We start from the raw sequence: 14,778 nt of genomic DNA on the forward strand, positions 1-14,778 counted from the left end.
GCGGCTCCTCTGACGGCCCTTACTAAGAAAGGGGCTAACACCCTGGAATGGTCTCCTGAAGCCATTTCCGCCTTTTCCCAACTCAAGACCAAGTTTACCACCGCTCCTGTGTTACGTCATCCTGACCCTCGGTTACCATTTGTTCTGGAGGTCGATGCATCCGAATCCGGAGTCGGGGCTGTTCTTTCACAGAGGGCCTCCTATAGTGGTCCTCTCCATCCTTGCGGATACTTCTCCAGGAGATTCTCCCCAGCAGAGAGGAACTATGATGTTGGGAACAAGGAACTTCTGGCTGTCATCCTTGCGCTGGAGGAGTGGTGTCATCTTCTGGAGGGCGTTCCTATTCCCACGCTGATTCTGACAGATCACAAGAATCTACAGTATATAGAGACTGCCAAGTGCCTGAATCCCCGACAGGCCAGATGGGCCTTGTTTCTCTCCCGTTTTTCATTTGTATTGACTTATCGTCCAGGCTCCAAGAACGTCAAGGCGGACACTCTCTCCCGTATGCATGTGCCCCCCGAGGAGGAGGGTCGTGCGCCCGAGCCCATTATACCTGCTACCAAGGTCCTTGCTGCTCTACATACTCGTTGCCAAACTCCCCTACTTGACCGGATCGCTGGTTTTCAAGCCCGAGCTCCAGCCTCCTTGCCGGCTGGGAGACTGTTTGTTCCCGCACACCTCCGTACCCGCGTGCTTCGCCTGTCCCATGGGTCCAGAACTGCAGGCCACCCAGGGCTGGCACGCACCAAGGATCTCGTTTCTAGGACATTTTGGTGGCCTGAATGGACCAAGGATACTGCCCTGTTCGTCCGCTCCTGTCTCAAGTGCGCTGCCAATAAGTCCTCCAGGAGACACCCTGCTGGGTTGCTTCACCCATTGCCCCGTCCTTCAAGGCCCTGGACTCACCTTGCCATGGACTTTATAGTGGACTTACCCAACTCTAAGGGGCATACCGTGATTCTGATGATCATTGATCGTTTTTCAAAGATGGCGCACATGATACCTTTGAGGAGACTTCCCACGGCATCAGTATTGGCGGACATATTCTTGCGGGAGATTGTCCGTCTTCATGGAGTTCCCACCGAGATCGTCTCCGACCGCGGCACCCAACAATATTTGCGCATTTTCATCAATCAACATCAGGATGATTGGGTTGACCTGCTACCTTTGGCGGAGTTTGCTCGGAACAATGCGGTACAAGAGTCTACGGGAGAGTCCGCCTTCTACTGTGTTTACGGTCTTCATCCGCAACCCTTCCCTGGAGCCTTTCTGAATTCTCCTGATCCAGCACTGGAGGAACGACTGACTAATATCCAGTCCACCTGGGTTTCAGTGCAAAGGGCTCTGGAACTGGCTGGTAGACGACAGGAACTCCAAGCCAACAAGAGACGTTCCAGTACTCCTGCATATTCTCCTGGGGACCGCGTTTGGTTGTCTACAAGATACCTGCGACTCCGAGTGCCCAGCATGAAGCTGGCGCCGCGTTTCATCGGCCCCTTTTCGATCGTCCGTCGGGTGAATCCTGTTGTCTATGAACTTTCTCTGCCAAGGACACTCCGTATCCCGTCTTTCACGTCTCACTATTGAAGCCACTGGTTTGCAACCGTTTTTCTACTAGACCCTCTGTCACAGAGACTTCAGGGCGCATTCCTCAAGCCATCCTGGACTGTCGCAGACAACAAGGGAGTCTTCAGTATCTTGTTCATTGGAGGGGACTTGGCCCAGAGGATCGTTCCTGGGTTCCTGAAGCTCGTTTCCATGCCCCTCATCTCGTGCGTGCATTCCATGCTAGAGGGCAGCATAGTTCGGGCAGGGGTCGCCCTGAGGTCGCCCCTTTGAGGAGGGGTACTGTCATGCTACCGGCAGAGAGATCCTCTGGGTCCCCCGGCCGGCAACGGCAACCGCCGCGAGGTAGGGGGAGACCCCCCGCTTCGGTCCGGCAGCCGCAGCTGCCGCAAAGAAGACGGAGACCCCCCGCTTCTGAACGGCAGCAGCAGCCGCCGCGAGGTAGGGGAAGACCCCCTGCCCCAGCACGGCAACCTCAGCCACCGCGCAGAAGGGGGACACCCCGCTTCTGCACAGCAGACGCGGCTGCCGCGGAGAAGAGGGAGACCCCCCGCTTCTGCACAGCGGAGGCAGCCGCTGCAGCTTGAAGGAGGACTTACCTCATCTTCAGCCGGAGCACAGGTCCAGCTCTGGTGTCCGGACACGTTCTTCTTCACGCCACCTAGTGGCGCCAGCGGAAACTACATCGACTTATATTGGGAGATTACGTGAACGCCATTCACAAGATGGCCGCGCAGGAAGTGACGTATCGGCAGTTTGAATATTTGGCGGGAAATCCCTAATTAGTACCATAACTCCTGGGACTATTTAAGAGACGCTCTAACACTCTGACCTTGCCTTCTGATGGTCGTGCCTATCTCGGTAGTGCCTTCCCAGTACGCGTTATTTCCTGCTTGTTCCTGTTATTGACCTCGGCTTGTTCCACGACTATTCTGATCTCTGGTATCCTGACCTCGGCTTGCTCCTCGACTATCCTGATCTCTGATATCCTGACCTCGGCTTGCTCCTCGATTATCCTGCTCTCCGGTATCCTGACCTCGGCTCTCTGGACCATCCTTTGCCAGTCCTACCTGACTACGGTGTCTCCTCTGTACGCTGTGTCGTGACAATTTTCTGCTGCACTTCCCATGATGCCAGCATCAGGAAGTAGTATGTCTGGCTGAGCCTCATGGGAATTCAATTCAATGTGTTGGTTATTTTTAATATGCATGACTGCTGACAAAAACGAAGCGTGTTTTAAGTGGCGATGCAAGCGTGACATTGTGTGAAAAAAAAGTGTCCCTCTTTCACAGTTTGAAATGTTGGGAGGTAAATATATATATATAACATATAACATATGTTAAGACACACATACTTACACGAATATTTCACATCTGAAAAAATATTAGTGTTTCTAAGAAAGAGTAATATTCTGTGACCATCACAGACCATGTTCTTCATGCATGCAAGAAAAGACCAATGGACAACTTGTTTGCCGTTGCTGCCAGCATTTCTACTGTACGCCTTATGGTCAATGCAGATCTCACTCTACATGATTTAGTTTACCTTTACTATTTAAGCTAAAATAATGAAATTAAAATACACAAAAACTACACATTTAACATTCTTGAAGTCCTTGAAGTCAAAATATAAGTTATTTCTGTTAGGTATAAACTGCTAAGGATCTAGTAGACAAATCTGCAGAATACGTGTGTTCTAATAAACTGCATTTGTCTTCTCTCGGAGGTCAGTCAAAACATTGGAGCACCGATGAAGGTTATTTTTCTCATAGATCACAATTACTTCAAGTCTATCAGTGTCTTTGGGACATCTAAATGATATCTAAATCATTTTTTGACATGTGAACTGCTAGCAAAAAGTCATTTATTTATGTTTATTTGCAATTGATAGGGACTGTAACTGACAAATTGCCCTTGTGGAACAATGTGAGTGACCAATATTTATCAAGACACATTGAAGGCGTTTTAGCAGTAGAGCTAAGATTGCAATAAATGAAAAATTAAATATACATATTGGTATCTATATGCAATAATGACAAATAAGAGTACAATGCTAGTTCCTCATTATTTGCTATACATATTAGTTTTTTGATCCCCTAGACAATATTGTGACTCTTTCATCCTCCTACCTTATTAACACCCATTGTTTTGGGCTTAGATAGACTTCACATACTGCCCCTGCAGGCATCTAGTTTGTCCAGAAGGTTCAACCTAGTAAATTAGCTTGCTCTTGAACAAAGATCCGTAAGTTTTCTAACACCATATATAATGGTTTACCAACATATTCCTGGCATATTGTGTATTATGTAATGCAAACAGATGTCTTGCAAACGTGTTACATAATAACAGTTCCTAAGTCACTACTAGATATACAGTGTGCTGATCCAGCCATTTTGAACTTCCTGACTCAGTAAGGAAAATGGATGCTGTGAAATATAAAACTGGAGCAGAGCTACAAAATCTGAATCAGTTTTGCTTTACCGCTTATTATTACCCAGTTCACCCCCACACTATGTATGTTCTGCAAAGTTACATTTGTATAGTGAAGTTATTACAGCTCAGTTATCAAAAACAGATATTAAGTGCTGTTTTTCTGTATATGAAATGCATACAGGGTTATCAGAAGCAAAAGTAGATAAGGTAATGTTGATCCAGGGTGAATCCGACTGCCTTGGAGTCAAGAAGTATTTTTTTCCCTTTCAGATGACATTACAGCCTCAGTGGGGTTTTTTGCCTTCTTCTTTTTCAACTAATATGTGTTTGTCAAATAGTTGAACTTGATGGACTTTATTTCTTTTTCAACCAGATTGTCTATTTAGCTATATAACTATATAACTATGAAGGTCTGCATAGGCTAAATGACAAAAATACCAACATGTTCAATAGTTAACAAAAGTGTCTACAATATTTGTCATACTTTCAGTTCTAGGTTCAAATTAAATACATTCTGAAGGTCAATAAATGAAAAGAATGAGAAATATATCTCCATTATGCTGCATTAACAAATGGCACCATTCCCACCTTGAGATAAAAAATGTATCTGATTCTTACCCTGCTCCATTCTCATCCATCACCGCATGCTCACCTTGTAAATTTTATTTTTCAAGGATGCAATTTTTGCATTCTGTATAATGCTAGGAATCATAAAATGTTTGCCCAATGTACCGAAATATGAGACATAAAGTGAGATGTGGAGTCAGAAGATATAATTTAATCAATGTTCTCTAGGCCATTTTAATTAACTTAATATTAGAACATTTTATGAAATGTGTTGTGGAAGTCCATGACCATCACAATTCCTTAGAATTTTTAATGCCTGTGCCCCAAGATTAATTTTGGGGACCCAGACTAGGCTCTGCCCATTTTCAACAACAATTTACAAACAGTAAAATGTATAACTATGTGACCCATTTCAGTTTTTTCTGTTTCGTAGATTTATTGCCAGCTATCTTGACCAATCCACATTATTCTTTATGGATTCATTCGCAACACCTCAAACAGTAAGTATGCAAGGCCCCTACAAACTATGTAATTAATCACTTTATTTAGTTGACTGTTAGCTCACAGATTTATAGATGTGACCCATATTTTCAATTAATTCAAGTATTTAGTATTAATCATTGATGATTTCAAGATCTTTAAATGTGTATTCATAGAAATACTAGCAATGAATGACGATTAACGGGATTTGTATATGAAATTCCTTCCACTTCCATGGTAAGATACTTTAGATGCTATAGTAAACTTCAGTTAAATGGTTCTGTCCCTTCTGACTATTCATTAACACCAACTGTAATTAAACTTTATGTCTCATTCTAAAAAAATAGAGCCTGAGAATGATCACAGGAAGGAACTAGTAAAGGAATCCATCCAATAATGCATTTGACCTTAGTTACGAAGAAAAAGCAAACAATTCTTCACAAGCAAATAAAATACTATTGTAAATCTAAAGATACCATTAATCAGACATTATCTGATTTATACAAACATACATGTAAAACAATGGCAACTATTCATATGTTTCACCAAAGTTAAAACTTGTGCTAACTGTGCTAAAAAAAGAAAAGGGAGTTCTATAATATGTGTAAACATATCTCCTTTCAAAATGATTTATAAACATATTTTTTTCCAGGTAAATTATGCCATTTATGGAGATTATTACAATGACAATAATGACTTCCAAGGTGCAGTTTACAAAACTGACAATCAAACTAGCAATGAAAACTTGGTACAGATCGCTATTACTTTACTGTACGGAATTGTATGTCTTGTGGGTACCATTGGAAACGGTCTTGTTATTGCGATAATAGCATTCAAGATGAAGAAGTCAGTGAATACTATTTGGCTGCTTAACCTGGCCATCACTGACTTTTTATTTTCATTTTTTTTGCCACTGACTATAATATATGCGGCATTGGATTACAACTGGATATTTGGTAAAGTTACCTGCAAGCTGAATTCATTAATTTTGGTCCAGAACATGTTCACCAGTGTGATTCTACTGACAATTATAAGTTTGGATCGCTGCATTTCTGTAAAATTTCCTGTTTGGTCTCAAAATCATCGATCAGTTAAACTTGCCAGTTTGTCCTGTGCAGCTGCATGGATTATTGCTTTCTTTTTGGGCTCTTCTACATTGGTTTTTCGTGATATTGAATTCAGAAATGAAAAAACAGTCTGTTTCCTGAATTTTACCTTGTCAGGTATGACAAATCCACAACAGGTACACATTGCATTTAACATAGTGAGATTTGTGCTTGGATACGTGATCCCATTCATGGTTATCTTAGTCAGCTATGTTATCATTGTCTACAAACTCAAGAGAAACAGACTTACAAAGTCCAGGAAACCCTTTAAAATCATTCTAGCCATTATTGTAGCATTCTTCATTTGCTGGACCCCATTCCACGTGCTCAACATTATGGAAATTATGTACGAACCATTGAAGATTGGCATGCCTATTGCATATTTTCTGGCTTCTGCCAACAGCTGCATAAACCCCATATTATATGTCATTCTGGGACAGGACTTTAAGAAGTTTAAGATGAGTGTCTTATCTAGAATGGATAATGCATTAAGTGAAGATACCATACATTCACGCCTCTCCCAAAGAACCTACTCAAAAGTTTCATCAATGAATGAAAAGGAAACAGTCTTACAATAGCATTGCCATTTTCTCTCCCACAAGAACCTTGTACTTTTGTGTTTATTAATTCTATTTCAATGTAATCATTTTTGGGGAAATTGTTTGGTATATCTCTTTGTATATAATGCATATGCATTGGAAGTCATACTTTAGTTATACAGCTAAAAGAGGTCTGTCTTGGATTTCTAGCTGTTTATACAGTTAGGAGATGGCAGTCTAATAGAAGATCGCATTAGTTGTAGCTCATCAGAAACAGAATATACATTGGTTATATAGTTATGTATATTAAAATCAATATTATCTTAGCTAATCAGTCATTTAAAGGATTGCTATATCTCATGGTGTATCCTGTTAAGACAATAGGCAAATATTGTGTTTACAATTTAAAAATCATTAATATAAGCCATTAAGTACTTTGCACTTTATACTTTGGATTAATATTACTTCTGCAATGTGAATTAATGTTTAACATGGGATGTATTCAAATGAAACGTGAAAGCATAATCACAAAATGTAATTGGAACAATAAAAAATGTGTATACTTTATGCACAAAAGTTAAATGAATTGAATATTATTAAAATTTTTAGAATCAGTTATTCATATACTAAGTATACCTAAATATTGCATTAAATATTTTGAGTCCTGCTTTGACATATCCATCAACTAGATTATCAGATTATTTTATAGGATTCATGTTACTTTGTTCATTTCTGTTAAATTCTGTTATAAATGAGAATCTCTGGAAATGACCCAAAACTAGCACTTTACACCCCAGGGAAACCATGTGTATAATGCGATGCTAGTAGGGGAAAACTGACTGTTTCTGCCCACTTTCAGGCTTAAAACAGCCTGGGAATGCATTTTTTAGTATTTGCCCAGCTCTAGGTATCTTATTTTTTCTATAAGGTCAGAAGAACATATTAATTTTCTTTAGGATTCCAGTATCATAACAAGACCAATGCCTACCTAGAGTACTCAGCCTATATTCATATGTTTCTGAAAAAATAAGCATGTTTGTGACTATCACAGTTTGCCTTGTTCAGGACAATAAACAGAGACAATCATAGTAATTTATCTTTGACAACGGGCTTTCCTTAAACCCATTAAGGACAATGCGTTGTGAGCCTGTACATGCATGGGCTTTGCCGTGAAGGGGTTAATCATAGAAAAATGTATTAAGTTATTTATTATACACTGTACCAATGACTTTTTATTGTTAAAAATAATTATTTCACAAAAGAAGTGCATATTTGTGTGATAGTTATTTTGAAATTGACAAGCTTTTATAACAAAATGATAAGGTAATAATTCAGGTAAATGATTGGATACAGTTTCTTATAGCAAAATTGTTTTCCAGATTTTAGATTGATCTTTGGAACCATTATTTATAAATAAATAGAATAAAATCTTGTTCCAGATGCTTGTGTGGATTAATCATTTTAGGTAAGTATTAATTGTTAAGGTAGTGAGTTTTTTTTCGTTTTTTTTGTTTCCTTTACTATTACACTAGAATCAAAATAGTTACAAGCAAAATTATTTATGTGTGCTAGTTTTTATAAGGTGGAATTAGTGAAAAGATGCATTGTTGGATGGCATAGAATTGTTCCTAATTAGCCATGAAAAGAAAATATTAAATTTACTAATAGTATAAATAGGGTAGGCATGTAAAACATGCCACTAGTAGGATACATCTTACACATCCCCACTTATGTGGTTATTTACAAGCACATATCAGCCAAAATACAATGTCCTATAATATTATAAGTAGTTTATGAATATAGAATGCTTTTTTAAATATTCATCTTCATGAAATGTCTGCAAGACATGTAGGTTCATTTTCAGCTAGTGTAACCTTCAGATATTTTATTTTACCAAAATAGGTAAATATTCCTAATGTTGTTTAAAATAATATTTAAAAGGCAGCCCTGAATTGAATGTTTGTAAATCCTGGTTAACATTATCTCATGAAGTCTAAATGAAAATGTGGTCTGCACACAAGTTAGTAGAGAAATACAAAATACACCTAAGGCGGTTTCATGTCTTAAATTGTTTATATCTATCCATCAATCAATCTATCTATCTATCTATCTATCTATCTATCTATCTATCTATCTATCTATCTATCTATCATTATATTAAGTATGAAGTTTAGAACAAAATGTATGTATGTGTTTCTGTTTGAATTTAGTTTTCCGGTAATCAGCTAAAATACTGCAGATTAGTTCTGAGACATGTTTTTGTAAAAGATCTAAAACAAGTCTTGTAGCAAACAATGATTACAGCATAAAATGAGATATTTTGTTTTACAAATGCAATTTATATCCAATCTTGTAATGAAACTGGCCTGAAGAAAAACAGAGAGCATGGAAATGTTATGGATATAAGCCACAAATTGTAATTTCTCTAGAATCAAAAGTAAATCACTCCAATACTGTAAATACATACAGCGCAGCCCAATTATGCCTGGTGTACGACTGCTTGCCTTCCATGCATTATTGTACCTGAAGCTTCCAAGGATGTTTGACGTTCAGCGTAATAGACGGTCCCTTCCATGACTCTCAGGGATCACTGACAGGTCAGCTCAGAATGATTCAACTTTCTCAAGTAATTTAGCTTCTGTGTATGTCATATGTTAAATGCTTATTCTACTAGAAATAAAAAGTTTACATAGAATAATGTTTTTTTTTTTCCAAAACATCTCTACCATAAAGATTAAGGAAACTTTGGTAAAACAAGAATTAATAGCCAGAGTCAGTAACCTCTGGGCCCTAAACAATGCAGCAAATTACAGCCACCCATGATTAAACCATTAGATTTAATTCATAAGGGAAGGAAACTCAGCATGTTCAACCCGTTAATCCTCTCTGCGCCCTCCATTAGGGTTCCATACTTGTCTAGGCATCTTAGACATCAGCTTTGGTAGGCCCCTGGTGCTCTACTGGATAATCTAGTGTCCATTATCGTCTGTGTGTGTGTGTGAGTATGCAGAGGGATGCCAGGAAACACTCTAGAGATGCATACGGTAGTTGTGACTCCTTAATTATAACCTCCCCCATTTCCAATGCATGAAGAAAGTCAGTAAAATCCCCTGTACTGTGACCATTTGTCCCTTTCCCTGCTCCCTAGCTCTTTGGCTTGCAGGAGATTTGTTTGGCCACAGACAGCCAGCTTCAGCTTTGACCTGAGGAAGAGTTCCAGGGGAGAGCTCTTGTACAACACTGCAACATATTTTGGGTTTAATAAATATTTGATTTGTTTTTCCTTCACTTGTACAAAAGCTACACTGCTTGTTACTAAAGATCAAGAGTGGCATAACAAGAACACCTACGGCAAACATTTGAAAATAAATCCGAATCTCTTTAATCATCTTGAAATGTCCAGACTAGTGAGTGTTGAAATACCCAGGTATTAACATAAAACAAATAGATTTGGGATATGCAAACCAGCCTGTCATAATCACACTCTTCAGTTTTCTGGCATTAATCACATTGCCAGTGCCATAGTTTACTGCCCTGGGCAATGATTGGATATACTTAGTAAGCTGATGGAATTTCCCAGGGGAAAACAGTGCCTTTTTTGCTGGAGACATGCAATTGAAGATAAAATGTTATCAACACTGGTATTCAAAAAGTAATAAAATATAAATTGAAACTTTGCTTCTGCATTAAATTGATTCAGTGCTTTTCTATAGTCTTTCTATTATAAAGTGTGTGAAATAAGTTTCCAAATACTCATTCCAGGCAGCTGTGGATCCTCAACTTTTTAGCCAGCAAAATTATTATTGTTAATATTATTGATATTTTGAAACATTACTTGATTATTTTAAACATTTAGGCATTAAACAATTATTCTCAACATTTTTTAAATATTTTTTTTTAGATCTTAGATCTGTGTTTTCAGAGGATCACAAGCCCAAGCCACAGCCAGTAAGGAACCACAGACAGCCGTATGTGATTTAAATTAAAAGTTTGGGGTGTTGTTCTTTAACCATGCCAGTGAAGATGGAGAAGGTGAGAGTGTGCAGGGGGACAAAAAAGCCATTTTGGCAATGTCTGATGTTCCATGACCCTCGCCGACCAGCCATAAGCCAATATGCAAAAGCAATAGAAAAACAAAGTTCAGGGGAAGTGTCCATGTCTTCAGGTGCTCTTACTGGCCCAACCACAGTGCCTGGTAGGGTTTATCTCCCACCCAAAACAACACTAGTGGTGAGCGCCCAGGAAGACCTAACAGGGGGGCTCCATATTGGCTTTCCTGCATCCTCATTCTTCATGCCAGAGTAACAAGCTGTCCTTCTCTCACAGGTACTAAGTTAATCTTAGCCCAAAGGATCTGAGTCAGCAGGATGCCTAACCTTCCCCTCTGGCAGAGAATATTAATATTGTCCTCTTGGTTGTATGTGGGACTTGCGACCTATATGTGGGGAGTTATTACTATTTATGTGTTATGGACTTTACCTAGATTTTTTCAGAACCTTGAAATGCGTAAGTCAGTGGCGAGAAGTAAAGTTTTGTAACAAGAGGAGCGCCTCAAGTTTCTTAATTATTGAAGCTTAGCATGACATTTTGCAAGACTGTTTCGATTTGATTTGAAGCAGGATGATTTACCTCTGGGGATTAAAAAGATTATTAATTTACAGCATATCTACAGTAAATAGCTCCTTAGTGGTCAATTTGGGGTTTTTATTCACTATTGCTTATTCCATTAGAAAGTACAATTTTATTTTTAATATCGGCTCTCTGTTATGGAAAAAGAATATTCAGTGAAGTTGGTTTTGCCTGCAGAATAACTGGAGAATCATTTTAGAACCTTATCATGACCCTAATATTTAACCCACCGACACTCATTTTTTTAGTATTGGGGGGCTGTGGGGGAAAGATTAGTGATGTCTGCTAATTTTTATATAGCCATTTTTAGCATTGGGAGTCTTGGGGATGAGGTGTTTTTCTTTATATATATATATATTGTGGTAAAGTGTATGGGAGAGTGGTTGATGGGATATATATCTCACCTGGTTTCCTCAGCCAGGCACGGTAGCAAACCCAGGAGCCCTCAGGTGAGGCTTCCTAAGCTCATTACTGGGGAGGAAGCCTTAAAAGAGAGGGCTGTTAGGTTTGAAGGGGAGAGGAGAAACTGAGTGAAGGAGCAGCTACAGCCAGTGCTGCAGTCCACCAGGTATGAAGCTTTATCTATGGAAAACCTGTTACTTTGCTTTGTGCCAGACCTTAGGCTTGTAGAGAGGTATCCGGATGTTTAGTTAGAGCCGGACAGGCTTAGAGTTTGTTTTGTTTACAAGGTGCTCTGTGCCTACAGCATCCAAATAAACAGCATCCAAATAAAATAAGGTTTGAAACCTGTGTGAATACAGTCATTGCCGCACCATGCGTGAGCTGTTCCCTACAATATATATATATATATAACGACAATACATGGAATTGCTAAGGTAGCCATACAGCTGACTCTAGCTGCTGATGTAAATATAATGTAGAACATGTATATAAAGCTTAAGAAACTTTTATATCTATATCTCCCATTTTCAGGGTTTTGTTTTATATTTTTCTTATCTCACTGCTCCACTCTGTTACATTGGCCTTAATATTCTCTCTTCATACCCTCCAGAATATTATTACATTTCTTACTGTAACCTACAGAGCCCTTAAATGTTGGGGAGCTTAATCACCCCAATGGATTTTGAAACTCTTTAACAGGAGTTGTGCATTGGCATGAGGAGCAATAACATGTGATAGCAGCATGTACCTAGTCCAGTAAAACCTTTTAAGGACTCATTAAAGAAATAATTAGCAGGAAAATTTGCTAAATAATTGTGCTTTCAATCAGGTTATTATACATAACAAAATAAGGGTAAGTTAAGATTTTTCCAGGTTGAACAGCAACAGCATTTATGACATTATTTCTTATGTGGGATCATCCCATTGAGCACCTTTAAAATGTACTAATCCACTATCTTATTATCCTGAACTGTGCTGCTACTAGGTTCCTTATTACATGGTGCTGGAATGTCTTTATATAATGTTGGCATAGGGTCACCAGTATTACTATACTCCTTTTTCTTTATTACATGGCTCCAAATATAGGTCAACCTCTAAAGAAGAGAACACATAATCTCCTATTGGGTGATTTTTCTGTAATTGCACATAAATCCCTGAAAATATATACCCAAGCTTGAATCTTCTTCCAATCATATAAAAAATTTTCTGAGATATTACAGCCATTTAAAGTAGCAGAGCCCACACAATTAACCAAAAATAAAATAACATTGTCTATTATTTTTGCCCATATTCCATTTCATAATGCTTTCTTTTAAGGTCAGTCTCCATCAATATCACAAATGTCAGCATATTTAAACAATTTATGATATACCGGTAGTCTAAAAAAAATAATTTCTAGGCTTATTACATCTGAAGCCCACTCCCTTGTTCCTTGAGTTATATCCCTGGTGTCTTCAGAAAACACCTGCTGCACTTCCTCTGCACTTAAAACACAGTCTGTTGTTATGTTCCATTAATCATTTCTCATCTATTTAGATATAATGTGAAATACATGTAACACGTAATCGCAATTTTAAAAAAAAAAACTATAAACTTTACACATAAACAGTACATATGTTGCTTTTGTACAGTATAAAAGTGTAAACAATAATAATAATAATAATACCCTGCTCTTTGGGTTGTTTTAAAAGTTTTTTTTATTGCCTCAAGACAAAAATGCAAAGTTTTAACTGATATGCTTTCATTGTCTTTAGCAGTAAGTCCAGATGTACATCTTATCTCCCATCTCAAAAGGCATCCCTATACACTCCCTTTGTTCTGTTTGACATTTACCACTCTTGTTATGCACAGATGGAACTGCATACAAGATATCCATCTCCCAACATTTCTTTCATACAGCCTCATGTCTATCAAATTCACTTCTTCACCACATAGTACGTTCATCCTCTTCAGAACATCAAACAATCCTTGCAACCCATGAATGCAACAAAGCAAAGCTTTTGCTGTCATGACTACCAATCCACAAGCACACACCACAGGAGTTCTTTGCCGTAGCAAGGGGTTGAGCCCCAAGATAAGAGGACAGTGACTTTAATGATCCCAACAGTGTGGTGGCTTGGGTATAGGCAGATATGTAATGGCAATGAGTATGAGTACAGGTAGCAAAGCATAGGTAGTGTTACAGGTAGAATCCAGGACAGGTCCGGTATGCAGGACAAGTAGTCAGCCAAAGCCAGGTTAAGTACACTAAATGGGTAGTCAGAAAAAGCACAGAGTGGGAAGTCAGGATAGCCAGTTATTGTACACAGATCCGGTCATAAGGCAGGACAAGCCAGGAATCAAAACAGAACTTTCAGGAACCGATTCATCAAATAGGTAAAGCAGGAACACATTACAGTGAATCAGAATAGCAGTTCTGGCTTTTGTAAGCCCCACTCCTTGCACATCACCACTGCACCCCCTATTGCGCTTCACATGTTCCTCAGCAGCCTGACGGGACTGACCTGACAGTTGTTCTGGCTAGCTGCTGTTTGGCTGCCGGTAGCGGGTCTTTGCTTCGTGACAGTTACTTTCTGGAAAACGCCAGGGAGTGTTTCCTTAAGGCTAGGTTTCCACTTGGTTTTTTTTAGCTAAAAACGCCCATAAAAACGCCAATAGCGCCACCTGGCGTTTTTTGTGTGAAAAAACGCAGCAGCCAGATGTTAGCTGTTCTTCAATAGGAAATCGCAGAATGCCATATCCACTTGGCGTTTTTTTGTTTGGCGTTTTTTCAGTCCTCTTTGGCGTTTTTTTGCTTTTTTGGGCTCTGTGGCAGTTTTTCAAAATCGCAGCATGTTGACACTCTGGCGTTTTTTGCAAGGAAATCTTGGCGTTTTTCTCCAATAGAAGTCTATGGGAGAGAAAAAACGCCATGAAAAAGCCATGTGGGTTTTATGCCTTGGCGTTTTTTATGGCTTTTTTTCCACAGTTACAATGCAGAGGATGGACCCAGTATCTGTGTGTCCTACGAGAAATAGGCTGGAAACAAACAGTTTCACACAAAACAAAGTTCAT

General features: G+C 39.1%; 1 protein-coding gene across 1 annotated transcript; it reads left to right on the forward strand.

Moving 5' to 3' along the window:
• The first annotated feature begins 4,172 nt into the window (after positions 1-4,172).
• On the forward strand, positions 4,173-6,732 carry LOC149289056 (chemerin-like receptor 1). The gene is made up of 2 exons (XM_089490992.1): positions 4,173-4,208; positions 5,701-6,732. The coding sequence occupies exons 1-2, from the start codon at positions 4,173-4,175 to the stop codon at positions 6,730-6,732; spliced, it is 1,068 nt and encodes a 355-aa protein (XP_089347118.1).
• Positions 6,733-14,778: the final 8,046 nt, after the last annotated feature.

Source organism: Sceloporus occidentalis, unplaced genomic scaffold (assembly GCF_023333645.1).
Source record: "Sceloporus occidentalis isolate IW3139 unplaced genomic scaffold, rSceOcc1.0.p SCAF_48, whole genome shotgun sequence".
NCBI classification, from domain to species: domain Eukaryota; kingdom Metazoa; phylum Chordata; class Lepidosauria; order Squamata; family Phrynosomatidae; genus Sceloporus; species Sceloporus occidentalis.